The 23,411-nt window shown below is 44.1% G+C and overlaps 2 protein-coding genes across 3 annotated transcripts in view; one reads left to right on the top strand and one right to left on the bottom strand.

Annotated features, from left to right (window-relative positions):
• The window catches only part of CDase (neutral ceramidase), a 74,737-nt gene that overhangs the window by 42,408 nt on the left and 8,918 nt on the right, over positions 1 to 23,411 (bottom strand). The gene's annotated exons all lie outside the window — the stretch shown is intronic.
• The window catches only part of uif (sushi, von Willebrand factor type A, EGF and pentraxin domain-containing protein uif), a 30,573-nt gene that overhangs the window by 5,088 nt on the left and 2,074 nt on the right, over positions 1 to 23,411 (top strand). Inside the window, exons 2-33 of one of the 2 annotated variants that reach the window (XM_034325250.2) lie at positions 5,157 to 5,232; positions 6,975 to 7,008; positions 9,475 to 9,556; positions 9,848 to 10,014; positions 10,675 to 10,815; positions 10,898 to 11,127; positions 11,299 to 11,652; positions 11,726 to 12,100; positions 12,172 to 12,340; positions 12,413 to 12,775; positions 12,856 to 13,038; positions 13,172 to 13,348; positions 13,412 to 13,614; positions 13,695 to 14,318; positions 14,380 to 14,503; positions 14,565 to 15,887; positions 15,962 to 16,414; positions 16,487 to 16,704; positions 16,777 to 17,029; positions 17,100 to 17,941; positions 18,018 to 18,901; positions 18,982 to 19,229; positions 19,301 to 19,432; positions 19,504 to 19,669; positions 19,747 to 19,998; positions 20,082 to 20,623; positions 20,691 to 20,903; positions 20,977 to 21,132; positions 21,198 to 21,321; positions 21,507 to 21,569; positions 22,496 to 22,686; positions 22,759 to 23,396. In XM_034325250.2, coding sequence (XP_034181141.2) covers positions 5,161 to 5,232; positions 6,975 to 7,008; positions 9,475 to 9,556; positions 9,848 to 10,014; positions 10,675 to 10,815; positions 10,898 to 11,127; positions 11,299 to 11,652; positions 11,726 to 12,100; positions 12,172 to 12,340; positions 12,413 to 12,775; positions 12,856 to 13,038; positions 13,172 to 13,348; positions 13,412 to 13,614; positions 13,695 to 14,318; positions 14,380 to 14,503; positions 14,565 to 15,887; positions 15,962 to 16,414; positions 16,487 to 16,704; positions 16,777 to 17,029; positions 17,100 to 17,941; positions 18,018 to 18,901; positions 18,982 to 19,229; positions 19,301 to 19,432; positions 19,504 to 19,669; positions 19,747 to 19,998; positions 20,082 to 20,623; positions 20,691 to 20,903; positions 20,977 to 21,132; positions 21,198 to 21,321; positions 21,507 to 21,569; positions 22,496 to 22,686; positions 22,759 to 23,396 — 9,996 coding nt within the window. In that variant the 5' untranslated portion in view covers positions 5,157 to 5,160. The remainder of the gene's footprint in view (positions 1 to 5,156; positions 5,233 to 6,974; positions 7,009 to 9,474; positions 9,557 to 9,847; positions 10,015 to 10,674; positions 10,816 to 10,897; positions 11,128 to 11,298; positions 11,653 to 11,725; positions 12,101 to 12,171; positions 12,341 to 12,412; positions 12,776 to 12,855; positions 13,039 to 13,171; positions 13,349 to 13,411; positions 13,615 to 13,694; positions 14,319 to 14,379; positions 14,504 to 14,564; positions 15,888 to 15,961; positions 16,415 to 16,486; positions 16,705 to 16,776; positions 17,030 to 17,099; positions 17,942 to 18,017; positions 18,902 to 18,981; positions 19,230 to 19,300; positions 19,433 to 19,503; positions 19,670 to 19,746; positions 19,999 to 20,081; positions 20,624 to 20,690; positions 20,904 to 20,976; positions 21,133 to 21,197; positions 21,322 to 21,506; positions 21,570 to 22,495; positions 22,687 to 22,758; positions 23,397 to 23,411) is intronic. The other variant, XM_034325251.2, reaches the window with a different exon arrangement.

The following is a 23,411-nucleotide window of genomic DNA, read 5'->3' as shown; positions in this document are numbered from 1 at the left end:
CTGCGGGAGCTTTAAAGTCGTTAAATAGAGGTGTTTAGAGAACCGTTTGTACAACGGTGAATGGATCTTAATTTCATTCTCTCACGGTTGAACGAACAACCGACAAAAGGAAGACGTTTCTTCACTTTCGTTGCGGATATTGGCGGAGCCTGATCGATGCACACATCCGGGGACGTATCGATGTCGTAGTTAACCGCAGAAAAGCCTTATTTGAAATTATATATCACAGTTAAACGCGACGTAATATCAATAATTACATATCTAAATCACTTTGCTTCCTCCTTCCAATAAAAAAGAAATGTTTCAAATTATTGTACCTATCTCACGAATTTTTAATAAATTTATTACAAGACGCATAAGGTGCGTGATGGTACAAAAACGAAAGATCACAAAAATCCATAGAAATCATGCTGAATCACAAAGAACACCCTTCGATCTAGATAAACGTAGCGAACGCATAATCGTGAGACTACCGTGCGTTTCAGAGCAACTAGCAACCTCGATATTACTTAATAATATGCAAACGGAAATCTCAAAGACAGGAGGAGCATTTGAATGGCTCATTGTGAGTGATACGAGCTTCTTTCGATGAATGGAACAAGTTGGCCTAATTACCTCACGTGGTTACCGTAACCAGCGTAATAAGTCCCAGGCGCGTGTCCTTTCGTGATCCTCTCCGGATGTGATCTAATTTCCGGTTATCATCGACGCGTTCTCGATCGTTTCGTTCGACTTCTTGCTGCAAGCAGTCTAACGGGAAAAACATTGCGGTTGCGTTTAATAAAAACCGCGTTCATGCTCAGTCGTACCATCTCCGAGTTAATGTTTGCGCAATTAGAATACCTTTCTGCTCTTTTTCTGTGACTTAAGTTTTGACGAAGAAACTTTCAAACTTTCGAGTACTATTACTCGGAAATTGTTTCGTAAGGTGTTTAAGAAAAATGATACGTCGCTTTTTTCACCTGAAATCTGTTCATCTTTCACCAGGAAAGTTCGAAGTTCAAGAAACAAGAGTTGCAAGGTAACGAACAAAGTCGAGAATCGTGGTTTTATGGTGGTGGGCGTGTAGCTAAGGTTTTCTCGTGGAAATGTCACGGCGAAGGAAGTTTACGAAGGCTTTGTGTTAAAGATCCCCCCCGGTGCAACGCGTCCCTCAACGCTATAAAGACCTTTCCACGCGACAATGCAGCCATTTTTCTTTACGTCCGTGGATTTCATTTCGCTGGTATTCTGAGTAAAGAATTCGCACGAAGCGTCTTCCTTCGGACGCGATTCAACTGAGAAAACTTAATTTTGTCTGTAATGATTATTTAATTGATTGCTCTATTAACGAGGCAATTAAAATTTCAAAGCACCTAGCGTCATTATCCGTAAAGGGTTACGTAAAGCCTGCTGCGAAGGTCGACTTGTTCGTGTCTCGAATGGTAAAACGATATTGTATCGATTACCAATTTCGTTTAGCGCCGGAAGTCGCCGAGAGAGTCCATCTAAGGCGGCGGAAGTGGCCGTTGAACAATACTAACCGGTACTTGACCCCTGACAATCACGAGTTCGATGACATTTCAAAAGAAAAGAAGAATAAAACAGACATTGTGATTAATTAAATTAACCTCATTATGGGTTGGATATATAAGAATAAAAAATTGAAAAATTTAATAGAGAGAATTGTTGGAACGGAAGTGGAGAAAAACTTTATTGGATAAAAAGAAATGACAAGAATCTCTAACGATCTTGTCGGATTGATGGGTAGGCAAGAAGTGCGCTTCATTAACGCGGCATGTTAATTCATGCTGATGTAACAGCTGTTTAAACTATATCGTTGAGAATCCAGTTAGAAAGTATGTTTCCAGTATCATCGTAATTACCGTTTTACCACCACTTCCTGGTTACGTGGAAACCGTTATTTGGCATAGTGTCTGGGGAGATAAATTTCCCCAGAGGATGTGGATACGATACGCCGCCAGTCACGTTGAATCGATAAGTGCCGTAGAGCAACGTGTTGCTTCAACAAATTGCTGCTTTAACAGAGAACCACAAACGTTTCGATCGGTACAGGACTTTACGGTGAATCGATTTTTAGATTCAACCTATATTCAAATATTTTATACGTGGATCGAATTTAAGAGAGATTAATTATTATAACTTGAACAACGAAGCCTGGGTGAAAAACAAAATTAAATATTGTGGCTCTCTCCCTGGTCCGCCGTTCGAGGGTTAACTAACACGATTCCTATCAAAGCAATGCCTCGTAAACCTACTTTTTCAAAGCTGTAAATGTCAAATATCTTTCCAACTGGTCTATAATTTTGCCTTATTTATTGCCCAATTATTTAAGAATTTATGGAAAATGTAACAGCGGTAATTAAATTCAGGTCGTCGATATCGTTACTCCCACGATTCCGCGTTTATTACCCGATTATCACGGAAATTACCAGGGAATCCAGTCTCCCGGCACTAAGATTCCTCTAATCTGAATTTCTTACCCGATTTTCCAGCTGCTCGCTGGTCAAATTGTCCGTGAACAACGCCGTTTCGCATCGAACGTTCGGTTAAACTGGTTTCGCGAACACGTCGAATGCAACGAGGATCCCTGGAAACTCGCGTTTCACGTTCTTTTCACGCTGGAAACGTGTCCGATTGCTGCCGAGAGTCGTTGCTCGGTTTTTTTGCAACGCACCGTTTCGTGCTGGCAACCAGGAAATCCGAATACTTTCTAGTACTGACCTACAGCCGGAGGATCCGACAATCGTCGTTTCCCTTGGCTAATTATTATCATTAGTCTTCTCCATTAACGAACCTCCACGCGTTTAACCCTTTAACAGCTACAAATCAGATAATTCTTTTCGTATCTTCTTTTTAAATTAAAATTGTCACGAAATACAAGAACAATTGAAATTTTCTATAAAAAGAACATGACTGTATGTAGAGTAGAAAAAAAAGATCTTAAAACGAGTGTTACACGTTATCCGAACGTGGCAATTAGAGTATATCAAATTAAGCACACCGGTCTTCTCCGGCGCTGTTGCTATGAAACATTTACGCTCCCTGCAGCGTGTAGTCCTCAATTTACACGGGCAACGTTCCTTTCCGTCGTAGTTGAATATTTGGAGCGTCTGTTGATTGAAAACGAACGGTTACGTCAGATCTCAATGAGAATTCAACGGCAATTCTGCCAAGTAAGAAGTACCGGGGGGGGGCCGATTGCACGTGCGTTCACGCGACGACTCGCGGCAGCTAATTGCTAGCCCAGGTGACGCAAGCGTTCCGCTCGCGAAGAACCGAGGAGCGAGCTCGTGGGAAACGTCTGGTGCACCCACGCCTCGTGGAAACCACGTTGGATCGCGAAAGTTTATTATTTCACGACGACGAGTTCATCGTCGCTGCGTCTTTTATGCAACGCGGCATTGTTCTCGTCGCGACGCAACAGGGCGCGAGCATAATCGGCCGACCATACTTGTCCCCGGGATGATTGTTTCAAATGTGCCACACTGATTGCCTTTACGGCTTCGTTTTTATATGGTCGCTCGTGATTAAGTGTTTTGCAAGACGAATCGAGTTTATATATTTTCCAAAGTAACGCTGCTAGAGCGTTAATTAAAGAAGAACGAACAATACAACGAGTCCAACTAAATAAGGATAACGGTGTCCAGAAGAAGCAATTCAACCTTAATCGACTCTTTTGTAAACTGTAATCAGGTCGCTTCTACTCCGTTTATTAATTCATCTATTTTCATTCGTAAAGTGCATTGCAAAGTGCATAGACTCGTTCGACGAACGGGCTGTGATCGGTCGAGCAGGCCGGAAGACCCGTTAGTCGCAATCGACAGGAAGTCTGCATCGTGTAAGCTGACCATGTCGAGATTACAACTATGCTCGAGGGAAATCCGACTAAACTAGATAACCCTTTCTAATAATACATTCGTAGATTCTATAAAGACGTCTATGTTGAAAATATTGAATTTTATAATTGAAAGGGTGATCTCGATTGTAAGTTTCTAAAACTGAAATGCATCACTGATCGAAAGGGTCATCTTAACCCAATCTTGTCCGTTGTAGGTATAACGGTTCCCATGGGGATCCACCATACAGTGTCTCCTTCTCGGTGAATGCACGCCCCTCTTCAAGTTAAATCGAACGGTGAAATTGAAGCCCTTTGCTCTCTCAATGACTTTCAATCTTCTCGTTTACTTCGTTATTACTTCCACGACATCATTATCAAAAATATCGATAGAAAAAGAATGAAACTGCAGTGGAGATATTGCAAAAAATGATCGATGATAGATATGATATTTCCAGCTAAGAAAGTTTCTACGACATCGGGTTGAAAAGCTATAAGTTAATAACTGTTAACATCAACTAAGATGTCCAAGCTGAATGCAAGGTGATTAAATAATAACTCGGCATCCACGGAGATTTATCACGGTTCTCGGTTACGCGGCAAGGTATGCAACCGGTGTGCCACAATTCAGCCGCAGAAACCGTAAGGAATTTTATGGGAACCGGTGTACATCTTATACGCGGTAGAAACCATCTTATCTTCCGCATGTTTTGTAACCTACCTACGATAAGGCTGACTGAATTCTTACAACGTTTACCGACTAAATCGTTAACGAGCTTCAATCTCGACGTTTCTTCGTTCAAAAAAGTCGATCCTTCTTTTCCGAGAATTTAGTGAAGATATCACGGTAATCTTCGCTTACCCTAGGGATCGTTTCACTTTCTCTAATTACCCTCTCGTTTCTTAGCCTTTAACGATTCCTGCCAAATGATCCGTTTAACCGAGAACAAGTTATCCCGAGGCTGAAGAAAACTTGCTTTGTAAAATTCGAGTGAAATTTTAATCTAAGGAGTAAAATTAATTTCCTCTTTAAGAAAGAAGAGAAATTTCTAAAAACTTCGAATTTCGAGCCAGGATATTTACTTATGCAAAACGTACTCTGCGTTTAACAGAAACACTTTCTGTTTGAGGATATTTTTTGAATGCCATTAACTTAGCAAGTTGTTTCAACAATGTCAAGGTCTTAGGTGTTCCTCGGACAACACTGCTGTTCAAACACCTCCCTCGCGTTTTCTCTGCATCTCTGACCCACTACCGATCGAACGGTCCATGCTAATGAACACGGTTTCTTTAAACGGAACGTTTCCTTATGTTACAGGAATATGCTGATAAGAGAATTGGCGGCCGTTTGGGTCGCCGTCCTCTTGTGCCATCTTCAGCTAACGGAGTCTCAGGTGAGTACTCGATTATTATTCCACTATGGCTCGCCGATGACATCGCGAACGACATTGTGCAATTTAATGCTTCGAACCAGGTCGAAAAGTCACTACTCGAAACAATTCCCATTTTAATTTTCTTTTTTCTTCATATTCAGAGAGAGAGAGAGAGAGTTTTGTTTTCAGAAGATCGTCGATGACCCATGTATTACAGAGCATGTGAAATAGAACATCAAGATCTTCCGTGGGTTATCAACGGCTAGATCGAGTATTGAGCTCGCGAAAAATATTTTCACGTCATAATTTAATCAAATTATCCGTTCACACGCGAACGAGTATGCGTCACGCGATGGTAATTTAGGTTCTCAGGTGGATAACAGCATCGGTGTGCCAGGAGGGCATCGGGAATCCTGGTTCACGTGTACGACGATAAGCGTTCGCCTAGCGTTCTTGAGAAATTGAACCGAGGATTACGAAGTAATTGGCATGTTGGCTCCACAGGAGCCACCATTGGTTAGCATGCCCGTTTACCACGAGGACTCGGATTATGGCGTGTTTCAGGTGAAAGTGAATTTCAACTCGAGACCGCGTACACGCGCAAACAATCTTACCCCTGCTGGTTACAGTTGCAACATTTTCGCTATAGAACGTGTCAACGTTCGCGAAAGGCTTCGCAAGATTTTATCCATGCAAATTGATTCGATGGGAGAGATTTAATAGTATATCTGTATTTTTCTTGGACATTACATACAGAGATAAGGGACTTGGAAATTTTTTCCTTCCTCGACTCGTCCGGAGAATCGGCGACTCCACCACTTAAGGCTTGCAATTCCTGTTTCGTCAATCTAGCGAATATTCTAATACTCTTAATACTCAACAGAACGTTAGATTGAACATCATGTATAATTAATATACAATCTAACTTGACCCAAGGCTCTTCGGAATGATCGTATGGAATTCGAGAGACCGTTTTCTTCTCGCGTCTCTCCTTCAGGAATCCATACACCGTTATGTCACTGATACTTCGTTCTCTCAACAAGAAGCCAACTTCCACGTACGAAACACTGTTTCCATTTCACCGGAAAGATGAACGACAAGACCATGATCCATCCTGTTAGTTCGCTTCTTCACTTTCTCTCTTGGAAACATAACAATGTGCGGTTGTTTCACTTCGAGCATCATAGATCCGCGCCATTTGACGCTGACTTGGAAATAAATAGCAGCAACGCAACAACAACGCGGGTCACTTTCTTTTTCATGCTTTGCTTAACGTCTGAACCATGTAACCTCGTGGTCGTCATCTTTTATTTTTATGTAATCGTCATCGTAACTCGCGTTAGAGATTTCCTGCGATTCTTCCGGCTTCAATTCACAGCTATGTCCCACGTTCCTTGAGACTCTTGTGTTTCGTCATTTAGTTAGAACGATTGCAAGATCGAGCATGCATGGCCTTTCGAACGCGTAGGAATTATCCTGTTCATGAGAGAAAACTCTCGGGTGAATGGTACCGAAGATTAAACATTACCATCAGTTGGTATTAACGTACAGAAAAATTCAATTTAAAATTCTAGGAATCTTTTTTGAAAGAAATTATTCCTGAATCTACAGAACTCTCTGAATTTATTCAAATAGCATTACGCTCGAAAGATTCGTTTGAAAAAATGGTATAGAAGTATAGAAGAATGGCACAGATGGTCAGCTGGTTTGAGTTACTACACCATAAACCATTTCTAAAACACCTTCCTGTCTCTTTGTTGCAGGTTCCTACCACAAATGTCTTCACCTGTCCGAACGGTGAGTACCTTGGAAAGTTTCTCTACCTTTTTTTTGTAGTCACCGATGCAGGTAACTCTTCTGGAGGATGGGCCATCGATTACCTTGAAAAGGTCGCACCTGGTGGTCCATCTACCTGGTCCAGGTAGACTGTTAAACGCGTGGACCGAGGTCATGCTTTAAAGAGCCTTAAGGTCGATCCATATTGCGGACCTTTGGTCCAGGTCAGTTCGCGACAGATTCAGCAATTTCATGAATGTTTAACAGTTTATTCGAGAATTTCGGTTTAACGAGATTAACGCTGAATACCGTACGCGTTCGAATTTCCAAATACGTTGAAAAATATCGAGGCGAGACGCGTGCAACGAATAAATCACGCGAGGGACAATGAGGATAAGAGTTCGGCCATTCGTAACGTTGCTCCACTTTTCCTCGTTACTGGCGGTGCAATTAAGTAGGTTGCACGTATGTACCAGTACGAAGCTACTTGATCGTTAACCGTGTTCTGTCGCGTGCATTTCGATTCGAGACGGAAGAGTTGAAGAATTCGCGAACGAGTCATCGAAAACAGCTTTATTTTAATCTGTTATTCCCCTTGCCTCGAAGGACTTCCAGCCCAAGTATTTTCTTTCACGTATACTTTATCTACAAAGGTCTGAATCATATTTTGTTGCCTCGTAAGCGTATCTGATGGTAGAAAAATTTGTCGAAGGTCAGGAAATAACGCGTGTAACGCGATACAAGGTTGTCTTCTCTCCTCAAATTGCATAAATTACCTCTTGTTAAATCTGATCAATTCAGTTTTAATATTAAATTCGAAAATTGAATTGGATTTGTTGAAGATACACAATTTGCCAGTGAATTTTCTAATGAAATAATCCGCAATCTCTACCTAATCAATCAGATTCAATTGTGTAGTAGAAAACTGCGTATCCTTCATTCGTTATGTATCACTTGCAATTAAATCTGGAATAATGTTTCAATTTCTTGTGGAAGATCAAATAGAAAATACCACCAATTAGTGACTAATTATTGTAACAAATGAAACCCTTGAAACAGTTATCCTTAAGGGATGGTCGAATCTGGAGGATGCAAAATCTTTTCCATCTCGAGCAAATTTGATCGGGGCAGCTGGCCCAAAATTCTCGACCTGCTACACCATAATGGCATACCGATGCCAGAGAGGATCGAGCAGGTAGGCTAAGAAAGCGGAATGGCGAGAGGCAGGCCAAGAAACGAGACAACATTCCTAAACCGTGAATCCTTCTCCTCCCTTTCCTCTTCCATCCCATTTCTGTTGGCCGTCCATTGCCGTGGACTCATCGTCGTATATACCCAAGCGATCCTAAAAATACACCACGTGGATTCGCGTCACGGTTATCCACCTTCCGCGAGCAGGAAACTCGACCGATGTCCGAACGGGATTCCAAAAAGTGGAGCATCCGGTAACGACGCCGCGACCATCGTCGATCATCCGCGCAGGATCTACGAGCGATCCTTATCGGACGGGACAGAAATCAGGGAACCGGAACGAACAGGATCCTTCAAAGTATGACGGCTATGGTGGTCATCGATGATCCAATTCAAAGGGGTTCGATCCTTAAACCTTTCAGAGTTTCAGAATTTTTTTTGATAAGGGTTGGGATAACTTGGGTACACTTTGGGTGGTATGTAACTGTTTTCTTCAACTTTTAAGTCAACGACTAAGGTAATCTGGAATTCCTTTTTTATGATTGTAAGGAATCTCTAGGAGCTATTTGTAAGTAGCTGACCAGTTCTTTTTCTAAACTCCGAAGTGGAAAATAACGCGTTATTATGGGACGAGAAATGTTAATAGGCGTGAAGAAAGAAGCATACGTGGTACCAGTCTGACCATCTGACCTTTTAAAAGAAAGGAAGGCTGTCGTAAACTGCATCAAGAAATCATTGATGCATACAGGTGATAAAATCCTCGTCGATATTTTTACTATAATAATATAGTAAGATAGAAATTACGGATGAAGACGTACATCAGGAACAAAATTGAAATACATTGCTCTTTGCCATCGTAAGAGCTACCTAGCTTCTTACAATTCTTCTCAGTTCGGATGGTCAACATTAGCAGACGTTTCACTCGTCGCCGATTCTCAGTTACAATGCATTACCCGTTTACCCAGCGACCTACCTTTGACTCTGCGCGCACATGGTGCGTCGCACTGAAAACGATCGAGGTCGATGTGTCCGTCACTGTCTGTACAGGTCACCGGTTAACCGCGTTTCCTGTAAACGACATTGAGATGAACAATCGATAATATGACAATTAGACAATTATCAAATGAATTGTCTGTAAAAATTGTTCATTTTAAATAATTCCATTATGATTGCAAGTGACACCCTAACGATAAGACAGGGGATTATAATTCCAGAAGAATTTTGCAGAAATTAGACTGATGACTCTCAATCGACACGTAATGAAGATAACACGTAACACGGTTCTTTTTTGTTCAGGATGGGAACTGAGAGGCATACACTGTTACAAATTCTTCAACATCAGGCACTCTTGGGAAAAGGCGGCGGAACTATGCAGGAGGTAAGTGGATCAATCGTCAATAGCCTTTCTATCAAGCTTACTGCTCTACTATCTGTTAATTAGAAAATCTGATCGATGCGAATCACTCGTTTAATACTTTTTATGATCAACCTATATTCTTAACGTTTGACACGACGGTAAGTCGATGTCGCGAAGACGATTGGAAAATTCTACGGAAAGTCGAGGGTTTACTCGAAGCGGAACGAAGAAGAGTTCGCGGGGCGTCTTCGTGTAATACTAAGTACACGTTAGAATGATTGAAAGAACGAACGGATCGACTTGCGATTACAGGTACGGCAGCGAATTGATGGTGGTGGAGTCGTACAGCGAGAACAACATGTCCGCGAGTATGATCGGCCGGCATTTGGATCGTTACTGGCTGGGTCTGGCTTCCCTCGACGATTTACGAACCAACACGCTCGAATCAGCGGCAGGAATGCTCGTCTCTCAATACGCCGGTTTGTACAACAATGTTTCGCTTCGGTTACTAGCCCGACCATTCTCGTCGAGCCCACTTTTCCTTTGAATTTGAAATTCAACTGGCGCTACGGATCGTCTGGCGGGAAGTTTTCAGGTAGTTAAGGTGAACGAACTATTCGCGGCGTCGACTACGAAGAATTTTATTACGATTCAAACAGCTCGTTCTGAAATCGTTCGAAGAATTGTTCCTTTTTCCTAACGATCGAACGTATTCGTGTACACCTGTGTACACCGGCCGGTTTTCATCGGGGTCACGGAAACGCGGAACTGCACCGTGTATACGACACGAAGACACACTTTTCCCACAACAATGCCCGCATACCGTCGCTTTTACGTCTGCACCGGTGCAAGCAGCAATTTACCAGTCTGCTACGTTTCGCGTACATTTGCATAACATTTCTTTCACTTTAGCTACCTGTACGGCCGACAAATCTAGCGACAAAATTTCCATTTCTATGGAAGTAGCCTCAATTTTCAATTTTTCAGGATCATCAATTTATTATTTCGAGTTCTGGAAACAGGTTTACTCGATTTCTAAAAATGCCAAGATTAGCTTCGAACCTGATAACTCTTCACCTTCATTGGTATTCATGAAAATTTCCTCAAACAAAAAGATGCTAAAAGGTTTTGGTATTCAGGTTTCTGGGCGTCGAGGCAACCGAATCCGCAATCAGGTGAATGCGTGGACGTCGCGTTGACGGACGACCGACAAACGTGGGAGCTAACCACATGTGAATCCTTGCTTCCTTTCATGTGCCGTGCCAACGCTTGCCCAGCTGGTAAATCATTTCACACCCGATGACTATCATCATTCAAACGCATCGTTTATCGGCCACGTTATCAAATTAATTTATTCCTTAGGCTCGTTTCACTGCTCGAATGGCAAGTGCGTAAACGCGGCATTCAAGTGTGACAAACAGGATGATTGCGGTGATTTCTCGGACGAGATCGATTGCCCTACGAATTGCCAGTTTTATATGGCGAGCAGCGGTGACGTCGTGGAGAGTCCCAATTATCCGCACAAATATGCACCCCTCAGTAACTGCAAGTGGACCCTTGAGGGCCCTCAAGGGCATAACATCCTTTTACAGGTACGCAGGATGTGGTCGCGACACGTTCTTTATATTCTATTTTCGAGATAAACCGTGAGAATTTCCGAGAGTTTCTCAACGCACACGAATGCGGAAAGTTAAAACTTTACTTAAAAGATAACTAGTCTGGTGTGTTTGAAAAATTTTAAAAATCATCCAATTCTTTTCCAGTTTCAAGAATTCGAAACAGAAAAGAGCTTCGACATAGTACAGATACTGGTAGGAGGCAGAACAGAAGAAAAATCAGTGAATCTTGCGACCCTTTCTGGCAAACAGGAGTTGAGCAACAGGCTGTTCGTTTCAGCCTCGAACTTTATGATCATCAAATTTAGCACAGATTCGTCGGTAGAGAGGAAAGGATTCCGCGCCTCGTGGAAAACCGAACCGCAAACCTGTGGTGGAATACTTCGAGCGACACCTCAGGGACAGGTGTTAACTTCTCCAGGGTATCCACAGAATTATCCTGGAGGTCTAGAATGCCTGTACATCTTGCAGGCTCAGCCTGGTCGTATCATGTCGTTGGAGGTGTGTAATTCAAGGAACCGATGGTATTGAATTAATAAAAGAAACGAATCATTTTATACCATCGTGGTTTCAGATCGAAGACTTGGATCTCGAGATGAATCGAGATTACATCCTCATCAGAGACGGAGACTCGCCGATGAGCAGACCGATCGCTAGACTGACTGGCAAAGCAGAGGATAATCCGACAGTGATCATGTCCACAGGAAGTAATTTGTATTTGTACTTCAAGACCAGCCTCGGAGATTCGAGACGAGGTTTCAGTATTCGTTACACGCAAGGCTGCAAAGCCACCATCATTGCAAGAAACGGGACGGTTCAGTCGCCCTCGTTTGGTCTGAACGATTACCCCAACAATCAAGAGTGTCTCTACAGAGTGAAGAATCCTCAGGGAGGACCATTGTCCCTGAAGTTTGTGAATTTCAACGTGCACAAGACTGATTTTGTGCAGGTAACTGAGAACGATTCTTAAAACTTTCAGAGTAACCCTGATACTAAAACGAACTGAACTTTGTTACGTAGATATACGATGGTCCCAATACGAACGGGCTACGTCTGCATCCCGGAAATGGATTCACGTTAAACACGACGCCAAAGATTACCCTAACAGCCGAAAGTGGAGAAATGCTAGTTAGGTTCACCTCTGATGCCCTGCATAGCAGTTCTGGATGGCAAGCAGAGTTCTCAGCAGGTAACTTGATTGCACCGAAGTAACAATACCTATGCAGAAGCTCTTCTCAACATTCAACATTCCATTTCACAGACTGCCCGTATCTTCAATCTGGCGAAGGTGCACTGGCATCTAGCAGGGACACTGCTTTTGGTACAGCAGTGACGTTCTCCTGTCCTCTGGGCCAAGAGTTTGCCACTGGCAAGTCTAAGATTACTACAGAGTGTCTGCCAGGTGGAAATTGGTCCGTCACGTACATCCCCAATTGTCAGGAGGTCTATTGTGGTCCTGTACCACAAATTGACAACGGTTTCTCCATTGGTTCCTCTAATGTCACTTATCGTGGACTGGCTACTTATCAGTGTTACGCAGGATTCGCATTTCCTTCCGGTCGTCCTACCGAGAAAATTTCTTGTATGGCTGATGGAAGATGGGAAAAGAAGCCATCTTGCTTAGGTGAGTCAGGTCAAGTCGTCCTACTTTCATCCAGGACATGGATATAACTGTTAAATGGTACTAATGTGTCCTTTCTGTAGCCTCTCAGTGTTCTCCTCTTCCGGAAGCTCCTCACTCGAACATAACCATTCTGAATGGAGGTGGTCGTAGTTATGGAACGATAGTTCGATTCGAGTGTGAGCCAGGTTACGTCAGAAGCGGACATCCCGTGATTCTTTGCATGAGTAATGGTACCTGGTCCGACCAAGTGCCAACCTGTTCACGTGAGTCACTATTTTCTTGTATAATGACAGCAATTTGGGTTAAGGAGATTAGAAACAGGATATCCGAGTTCGAGCTTCGGTCTCTTTAGCAACAGCTTGCAAAATGTCTTCAATTGACAATAACTTTGCGTAGGTGCGAAATGCCCATTGCTACCCACGATCAAGAATGGCTTCATAGTCGACACGACCAAGGACTACTTTTATGGAGATGAAGCCAGGGTCCAATGCAACAGAGGCTACAAGTTATCTGGGTCCAATATCATACAGTGTGGGCCTAATCAGTATTTCGACAACGTTCCAACTTGCGAAGGTACGACTGATTGTTTATAGTCTTAAATTGAACCGGTTTTCACTTATGAGTTTCATATATCAGATATAAACGAGTGTGCATCGAGCCAATGCGACTTGGCTTCCACTGAATGCATTAACAATCCTGGTGCATTCACCTGCAAGTGCAAGCCTGGCTTCGCGCCAACTATGGAATGCAGACCCATAGGCGATCTTGGGTTAATAAATGGTGGTATCCCAGACGAGTCCATCACCGTATCGAGTTCTGAAAACGGATACACTAAAACTGTGAGTAGAAATTACACCTTCTTCTCTGATGTACTTTTCGGACGAACTTGGCCTAACTATTTCCAACATTTGATTTCAAGGGCGTTCGATTGAACAGTGGCGATGGATGGTGTGGAAACAATATCGAACCAGGTGCAAATTGGGTGATGATCGATATGAAAGCCCCAACTATCATCCGTGGTTTCCGTACTCAGATCGTTTCCAGAGTGGATGGCAATATAGCCTACACTTCGGCAGTTCGAATTCAGTACACAGACAATTTAACGGACATCTTCAAAGACTACACTAATCCCGATGGAACACCAGTGGAGTTTAGAATACTAGAACCCACTCTGTCTGTCCTGAACCTGCCAGTCCCCATCGAAGCACGTTACGTGAGGTTCAGGATACAGGACTACGTTGGTGCACCATGCATGAAGCTCGAAATCATGGGCTGCACTCGACTAGAGTGCACCGACATCAACGAGTGTGCCACGAACAACGGTGGCTGCTACCAGAAGTGCATCAACAATCCTGGTAGCTACGCGTGCATGTGCAATACTGGATACGAATTGTACAAGGGCAACGGTACCGCTGGCTTCCACATCGAGAAGTACGAAACTGGCGACAGGGATGGTGATTTGTTCCAGAAGAATAAAACTTGCGTGCCTGTCATGTGCCCCTCTCTATCGGCGCCAGAAAATGGAAAGATTCTATCCACCAAGGTACGAAATCGATATATAATCAATGAAAGAAACGATGTTAACGTCTTTACTCCATCTACAGTTACAGCATCATTTCGGTGACCTCGTGAAATTCCAATGCAACTTTGGCTACGTTTTATCCGGCTCTTCAGCAGTGATCTGTACCTCTAGTGGTGCTTGGAACGGGACGACACCGGAATGTCAATGTAAGTAACGAATTATTAAACATCGATAATTGATATTAACATGGAATTACTAATTTTTCAGATGCCAAGTGTGTGTCCCTACCAGACGACAAGAACGAGGGTCTGTCAGTGATCCGCAGTGACGAGGCTAGTGTCCTGGTACCGTTCAAACAAAACGTCACCCTCAAATGTGGCAGTAATGGCCGATACTTGCGAAACACAGCTACCTCAGGCTTTCGTCAATGCGTTTACGATCCAAAATCAGGTCTCCCAGACTATTGGCTCTCAGGATCGCAGCCCGCATGTCCCAGAGCCGATTGTGGGAAACCTCTTCCTACACCTGGCGCTGAATACGGACAGTACCTGGACACGAAGTATCAGTCGTCCTTTTTCTTTGGATGTCAGGACACGTTCAAACTTGCTGGACAAACGAACCGCCACGACAACGTGGTCAGGTGTCAGGCTAATGGAATTTGGGACTTTGGGAACCTGCGATGCGAAGGTCCAGTTTGCGAAGACCCTGGTCGACCAAGCGATGGCTACCAAGTAGCCAGAAGCTACGAGCAAGGATCAGAAGTTCAGTTCGGATGCAGCAGGCCAGGATACATTCTCATCAACCCTAGACCCATAGTCTGCGTCCGAGAGCCAGAATGCAAGGTCGTTAAACCTTTAGGATTGGCTTCCGGTCGAATTCCAGACTCTGCGATCAACGCAACCTCTGAAAGGCCCAACTACGAAGCCAAGAACGTTCGTCTGAACTCTGTGACTGGCTGGTGTGGCAAGCAGGAGGCGTTCACTTACGTCAGCGTCGATTTGGGTCAAGTGTTCAGGGTGAAAGCGATCCTGGTGAAAGGTGTAGTGACCAACGATGTGGTCGGAAGACCAACAGAGATCAGATTCTTCTACAAACAAGCTGAAAACGAGAACTACGTTGTCTATTTCCCGAATTTCAATCTCACGATGAGGGATCCAGGAAACTATGGAGAATTAGCGATGATCACCCTGCCCAAATACGTCCAAGCACGTTTCGTGATCCTGGGAATCGTTAGTTACATGGACAACGCTTGCTTGAAGTTCGAGTTGATGGGATGCGAGGAGCCTGTGGCGGAGCCTCTGTTAGGTTACGATTATGGATTCTCTCCTTGCGTGGACAACGAACCTCCAGTGTTCCAGAACTGCCCTCAACAACCGATAGTGGTACAGAAGGGAGCTGATGGTGGTCTGTTGCCTGTCAACTTCACGGAACCCACGGCTATCGACAACAGTGGCAGTATAGCCCGGCTCGAAGTCAAACCCCATAGTTTTAGAACCCCGTTGCGGGTGTTCGAGGACACGGTTGTTAAATACGTGGCATTTGATTATGACGGAAACGTGGCTATCTGCGAGATCAACATCACTGTGCCTGGTCAGTATACCAATTATTTTTCAGTTTAATAAATATTTTGATAATTGGGTCTATGTCTTATGCACTCTTTTCAGATGTGACACCACCGAAACTAAGTTGTCCTCAGAGCTACGTGATCGAACTGGTCGAGAAACAGGAAAGCTATTCAGTTAATTTCAATGAGACTCGAAGACGAATCAACGCCACGGATGCATCAGGTCCTGTGAAGATCACCTTTGTCCCGGAAAGAGCATTAATACAAATTGGAGGTTTCGAGAATGTAACAGTTTATGCAACAGACTCGAGTGGAAATAGGGCATCTTGCCATTTCCAAGTGTCTGTACAAGCAACCCCCTGTGTTGATTGGGAGCTCAAGACACCGGCTAATGGAGGACTAAAGTGCGTCCCTGGTGACAAAGGAATGCAATGCATAGCCACTTGCAAGAATGGTTACCGATTCACCGATGGTGCACCGGTGAAGACGTTCACCTGTGACGTCGCTAAACACTGGTCTCCTACTTCTGTTGTCCCTGACTGTGTTTCAGAAAGTTAGTCCTTCTTTCTGTCTTTCTAATTGTTCAATTATAATTTCAGATATGTTAAGCCATCATATTTTACAGATACGCAACAGGCAAACTATCACGTAGTTGCAGCAGTGACCTATCGTGCCAATGGTGCAGTTTCAAGATCATGTCTGCCACAATATCAAGATCTTATGTCTCAGTACTACATGAATCTAAATAATATTTTAACCCAACGTTGTTCTGCGGTTAACGTGAATATGAATGTATCGTTCGTGAGATCTGTGCCCTACTTGCTCGAAGAAAATGTCTTGAAGGTCAGTATTGTGCTTAGAAGATGAAAGATGAACCTCTTTATGATGAAATAATGATGCATCCCTAATTTTCAGATGGACTTCATACTCGTCATCGTCCCAGCTATACGCCAGCCTCAGTTGTACGATCTTTGTGGTTCGACACTGAATTTGATCTTCGACTTATCTGTTCCATCCACCAGCGCGGTTATTGAGCCTTTGTTGAACGTGTCAGCCATTGGAAATCAATGTCCACCTCTTCGAGCATTGAAATCTTCCATCACAAGAGGTTTTACCTGCAGCATTGGTGAAGTTCTGAACATGGACACCAATGATGTTCCACGATGTCGTACGTAGATAATTCTCATATTCAAAGTTCACTTAATATCTTTCATTTAATTAAATATTTTCCATTGCAGTCCACTGTCCAGCTGGAACCTTCGCAGGAGAAAAACAAAAGCAGTGCACATCCTGTCCCAAGGGCTTCTATCAGAACAGCGATCGTCAGGGTAGCTGTTTACGTTGTCCATTCGGCACATACACTCGAGAAGAAGGTTCGAAGAGCATAGACGACTGCATTCCAGTTTGTGGGTACGGCACTTATTCGCCCACTGGGTTGGTACCATGTCTGGAGTGCCCCAGGAACAGCTATACCGGGGAACCACCTGTTGGCGGGTACAAAGACTGTCAGACTTGTCCAGCTGGAACCTTCACTTATCAACCAGCTGCTCCAGGTCGGGATCGATGTAGGGCAAAGTGTGCTCCGGGCATGTACTCGGACACTGGACTGGCCCCGTGTGCTCAGTGTCCAAAAGACTTCTTCCAACCGCAACACGGAGCTACCACCTGCATGGAATGTCCGACGAACATGTACACGGATGGTCCAGGTGCAGTTGGTCGAGAAGAATGCAAGCCAGTACAGTGTACCGACAGTGTCTGTCAACATGGGGGCTTGTGCGTGCCCATGGGGCACGGTGTACAGTGCGTGTGCCCTGCTGGGTTCTCTGGAAGGCGCTGCGAAATTGACATCGACGAATGCGCTTCTCAACCTTGTTACAACGGAGCGACTTGCATAGACTTACCGCAGGGATACAGGTGTCAATGTGCCAACGGGTACTCTGGCATCAATTGCCAGGAGGAGAAATCGGATTGTTCGAACGACACTTGTCCTGAAAGGGCGATGTGTAAGGACGAGCCTGGATTCAGCAACTACACGTGTCTGTGCAGATCTGGATACACCGGGGTGGATTGCGATATCACTGTGAGTTACTTCCATCGTTGAATGCTTTGAAATGTTCGAATTGTTACATTTTCTTCATTACAATGTTTGATTTCAGATAAATCCCTGCACCGCGAGTGGGAATCCCTGCAACAACGGTGCAACTTGCGTGGCTCTTCAACAGGGTCGCTACAAGTGCGACTGTCTACCAGGATGGGAGGGTCAGAGCTGCGAGATCAACACTGACGACTGTGCTGAGAAACCTTGCCTATTGGGAGCCAACTGTACCGATCTCGTGGCTGACTTTACTTGCGACTGTCCTCCAGGATTCACCGGTAAACGGTGTCACGAGAAGATAGACCTGTGCTCAGGTAATCCTTGTCTGAACGGAATATGCGTGGACAACTTGTTTAGCCACGAGTGCATCTGCTATCCTGGATGGACTGGGGCAGCTTGCGAGACCAACATCAACGAATGTTCCAATAAACCGTGCCGAAACAACGGCCAGTGTATCGATCAGGTTGATGGATACACCTGTACCTGTGAACCAGGCTACACCGGCAAACAGTGTCAGCACACGATTGACGACTGTGCTTCTGAACCGTGTCAGAATGGAGGCACTTGCCTGGATCAATTAGAAGGATTCGTGTGCAAATGCAGACCAGGATTCGTTGGACTTCAATGCGAGGCAGAACTGGACGAGTGTCTCAGTGATCCTTGCAGTCCAGTCGGAACTGACCGTTGCGTGGACCTGGATAATACGTTTGTGTGCCACTGTCGGGAGGGTTACACTGGTGCTGCCTGCGAGATCAACATCGACGACTGTGTATCTGGTCCTTGTTTAAATGGCGCCACATGCAGGGACGAAGTTGGTGGTTTCAAGTGCATGTGTCCAGAAGGCTGGACTGGAGTCCATTGCGAGGTCGATGTTGGCATGTGTCAAAATCATCCTTGTCAAAATGACGCAGCGTGTGTGGATTTATTCTTGGATTACTTCTGCGTGTAAGTAGCATTAACATCAGGAGACTGAATTAGTTCACATAACTGAATGTATCTTTGATTATGATCTTTTTATGAATCAGATGTCCATCGGGTACGGATGGGAAACAGTGCGAAACTGCCCCAGAACGTTGCATCGGAAACCCTTGCATGCACAGTGGACGTTGCCAGGACTTTGGATCAGGACTTAACTGCACTTGTCCTGATGATTTCACTGGAATTGGATGCCAGTACGAATACGATGCTTGCCAAGCTGGCGCATGTAAGAATGGAGCTACTTGCATCGATGAAGGTCCTGGGTTCACTTGCATTTGTCCACCAGGATACACAGGTAATTCACATAATTTATCTCACAGTTGTAATAACAATGGAATTTAACCATGTATATAATTTGTTGTTTAGGTAAAACGTGTGAAGATGATATAGTAGATTGCAAAGAGAATTCTTGTCCTCCATCGGCGACTTGCATCGACCTCACTGGTAAATTCTTCTGCCAGTGCCCTTTCAATCTAACTGGCGACGATTGTAGGAAGTGTAAGTATACTTGAAGACTTTCTTCAAAGGATTCAACTTTAAACAATGTAAAATTAATCATTCTTGTACAGCCATCCAAGTGGATTACGACTTGTACTTCAGCGATCCAGCCCGCAGCAGCGCGGCTCAAGTGATTCCATTCTTCACCGGAACAAGGAAAAGCTTAACGGTAGCCATGTGGGTGCAATATACCCAGAAGGACGAAGCTGGAATATTCTTCACCCTCTATGCCGTGAGGTAGATTCTCATAAAAAGAGCTCCAGAAAATCGTTCAGCAGTAATATTCTAATGTCTGTGTGTTAAATTTTTCACAGCTCGCCTCATGTCCCAACGAATCGCAGACTTATGATCCAAGCACACAGCAACGGTGTTCAGGTTTCTCTGTTCCATGATCTTCAAGATGTCTACCTACCATTCAGAGAGTATGCGACCATTAACGACGGTCAATGGCATCACGTAGCAGTAGTTTGGAACGGGGAGAATGGCGGTGAATTGATCTTGATTACGGAGGGCTTAATTGCTAGCAAGACTGAAGGATATGGAAGCGGTAGATCCCTGCCTGCTTAGTAAGTATACCGTACATCAGGTACACTCGATCGCAGGGATGTTCTCAAGAAAATCAAGAAAATTAAAATTTGAACTTTTCCAGTGCTTGGGCAGTATTAGGAAAACCACAGAGTGAAAATGCGAAGGGCTACACCGAATCGGGTTTCCAGGGCCATTTGACCAAAGTTCAGATCTGGAGTCGAGCTTTGCACGTGACCAACGAGATCCAGAAACAAGTACGCGATTGTCGTACCGAACCTGTTCTCTATCAAGGTTTGGTGCTGACTTGGGCAGGTTACGACGAGACTATCGGTGGGGTAGAACGAGTGGTACCATCCCACTGTGGACAGAGGGTGTGCCCACCCGGATACGGTGGCAGCAAATGCCAACAATTGGAGTCTGACAAGATTCCACCGAAAGTAGAACACTGCCCTGGTGATCTTTGGGTAATTGCCAAGAACGGTTCGTCTATTGTCACTTGGGATGAACCACGATTCATCGATAATGTGGGCATAGTGAGAGTTCAAGAGAAGAACGGACACAGATCTGGACAGACTTTGATGTGGGGCATTTACGACATTAGTTACGTGGCTTATGACCAGGCTGGTAATTCTGCCAGTTGCAACTTCAAGGTCTACGTCTTGTGTAAGTAAACCTTTCATGGTTATTTTACTTCGTTATTCTTTGATAATTCATTTATTTTATTCATTAGCCGACTTTTGTCCGGAACTGGCTGATCCGATTGGAGGAACCCAACAATGTAAAGATTGGGGATCAGGTGGGCAATTTAAGGTTTGCGAAATCTTCTGCAATTCTGGACTTAGATTCTCTCAAGAAGTACCGAAATTCTACACCTGTGGAGCGGAAGGTTTTTGGAGACCAACGAACGATCCATCTCTACCTTTGATTTATCCTGCTTGCACCAGTAAGCTTTAGTTTCACAAAACGTTGGCACCCTAGATAACGAAAGGGTTAATAACATTTCCTGCATTATCCAGGTGCTACATCCGCTCAACGAGTATTCAGAATTAAAATGAACTTCCCAACCTCGGTGCTCTGTAACGAAGCTGGACAAGGAGTGCTGAAGAAAAAGGTTCGAGATGCTGTAAACTCTCTGAACAGAGACTGGAACTTCTGTTCATATTCTTTCGAAGGCAAGTCATCTTTACTATTTAAATTTTTTGCCTCAACTTCATCGAATCTCACGTGTATTTTACAGGCACTCGCGAGTGCAAGGACTTAAACATCGATGTCCAATGCGACCATCGAGCACGGACCACAAGAGAGACGAGCGAAGAGGATGGTGGCACTTATATCATTTCAGCAGTAGTACCAGCAGAACCGTAAGTATTAATTATCCTTCTATACTTTCTTCGTAAATTGCATTAACTATCTCCTTTCAAAGAGTTTGCGTCTGATAAGATTTTCATTTCGACGAGGTTTAATTAGATAGAATGAAGTTTTGTTCAGCTTGATAATTAGTGAAAAGATTTAGTACTGAGCATTTGTTACTTGTGTTGCATCGTAGAACGAGACAGGCGCGGCAAGGCAGCGATACCTACGAGGTGGAGATCTCGTTCCCAGCGATAAAGTAAGAACAGCTCGATTTACGCCATGCGCAAAACGTATCATTGTATATCATGTGTAAAATTCATACTAGCGACATTCAAAACTGTACCATCTCTAAGCGACGCGATGCATGAACGATACATACACGGAGAAAACGAAACGCTATGCATAACGTTACTCACAAAATTCAAACTAATTCGACAAGTAACCTGAAATGCCATATTCTCCGTGTCAATGTGTATAAGGAGAATGATGAACAAGGTCGATTTTAACCCTTTCGGTACGACGAGATGATTATAACCATCTAACAAGCATAGATGGTATCCAAAATATAATTAAAATATTTAGAATGTAATTAAAGATTCTATTAGCATGTTGTACCAAAAGGGTTGTCAAGTTGTCGTAGCTGTACGAATGAAACTGACAACTTTGTCAAGTCGACCCTAACCGACCATGCACGTTGTTACTAACTGTTCACCCACGACGACTAGCATCAATGGGACTCCCTCATACGGATACTTAACTAGGGACCAACGATATGATAGTAGAATAACAACGTAACTCGAACGGTTTTGTAACACTGGACATTGAATCAAGTTGTTGGGTACATGTACCCATGTCGATAAACGAACTATGAATATAATTTTAAATAAAAATTTTCGATCATTTCGAGTACCAAACAGCTTCGGTTCACAGTAATAAAACATTAAACATTACAACGACACTCGGACATGTAATGCATCGGAGTTCCAGGATACGTTTAGCATTAAACGTAGGTACACGATTAATAGGTGTCGATAGACAACACTGTTGGCGAGGAACCAATGGAAAGGCTGCCTGTTTACCTTCAGATAACGGCTGTACATATTTGCGCATACTCTCCTTCGCCTATCGCTAAAGTAATGGATGGTCAATTCGAAGATTTAACAAAGATTCTGTGTTTTATAGCGATCCGATTCTGAACGCTAACTCGAACGAGAGAGCAACTGTTCAGCAATTATTGGAGAGATTGATCTTGGAAGAGGACCAATTCGACGTTCACGATATATTACCGAACACTGTACCTGATCCAGCATCCTTGACTCTGGAATCTGATTACGATTGCCCCGTGGGACAAGTCGTTATGGCGCCTGATTGCGGTGAGTAAAAATTCGAATTAGTAATTTCTGAGTGATATCAACTTCCAAATGATACTTAAATTCATACTACAGTGCCCTGTGCCGTGGGAACGTACTACGACGAAGAAACGAAGCAGTGCCTGTCGTGTCCCGTCGGAAAGTACCAAAGCGAATCGGGTCAGTTGAAATGCAGTTCCTGTCCCGTGATAGCGGGTCGTCCTAGCGTGACGGTGGGACCGGGTGCCCGAAGTGCAGCAGACTGCAAGGAACGTTGCCCGGCTGGAAAGTACTACGATGACATGGCTGGTCTCTGCCGAAGTTGCGGTCATGGTTTCTACCAACCTAACGAGGGTAGCTTTTCATGCTTGTTATGCGGCTTGGGTAAAACTACCAGGACAGCCGAGGCGGTGTCTCGCGAGGAGTGCAGAGACGAGTGTGGTTCTGGACAGCAGTTAGCCGTGGAAGGAAAGTGCGAGCCTTGTCCTAGAGGAACTTACAGGACTCAGGGTGTTCAGGCTGCATGCCAGGCGTGTCCTGTAGGCAGGACGACGCCAAACATGGGCTCTGCAGCTATCGAAGAGTGTTCTCTACCAGTATGCGAACCAGGCACTTATCTCAATGGAACGCTGAACGAGTGCATAGAGTGCAAGAAGGGAACCTATCAGTCGGAGCCTCAACAGACCTTCTGTATACCATGCCCGCCTAATACCAGCACCAAAGGAACAAAAGCTGTAAGTAGGCATTTT

This window comes from Osmia lignaria, chromosome 5 (genome assembly GCF_051020975.1).
Source record: "Osmia lignaria lignaria isolate PbOS001 chromosome 5, iyOsmLign1, whole genome shotgun sequence".
Classification (NCBI taxonomy): domain Eukaryota; kingdom Metazoa; phylum Arthropoda; class Insecta; order Hymenoptera; family Megachilidae; genus Osmia; species Osmia lignaria.
The sequence above is the reverse complement of the archived record's forward strand: the minus strand, read 5'-3'. Positions and strand labels throughout refer to the sequence as shown.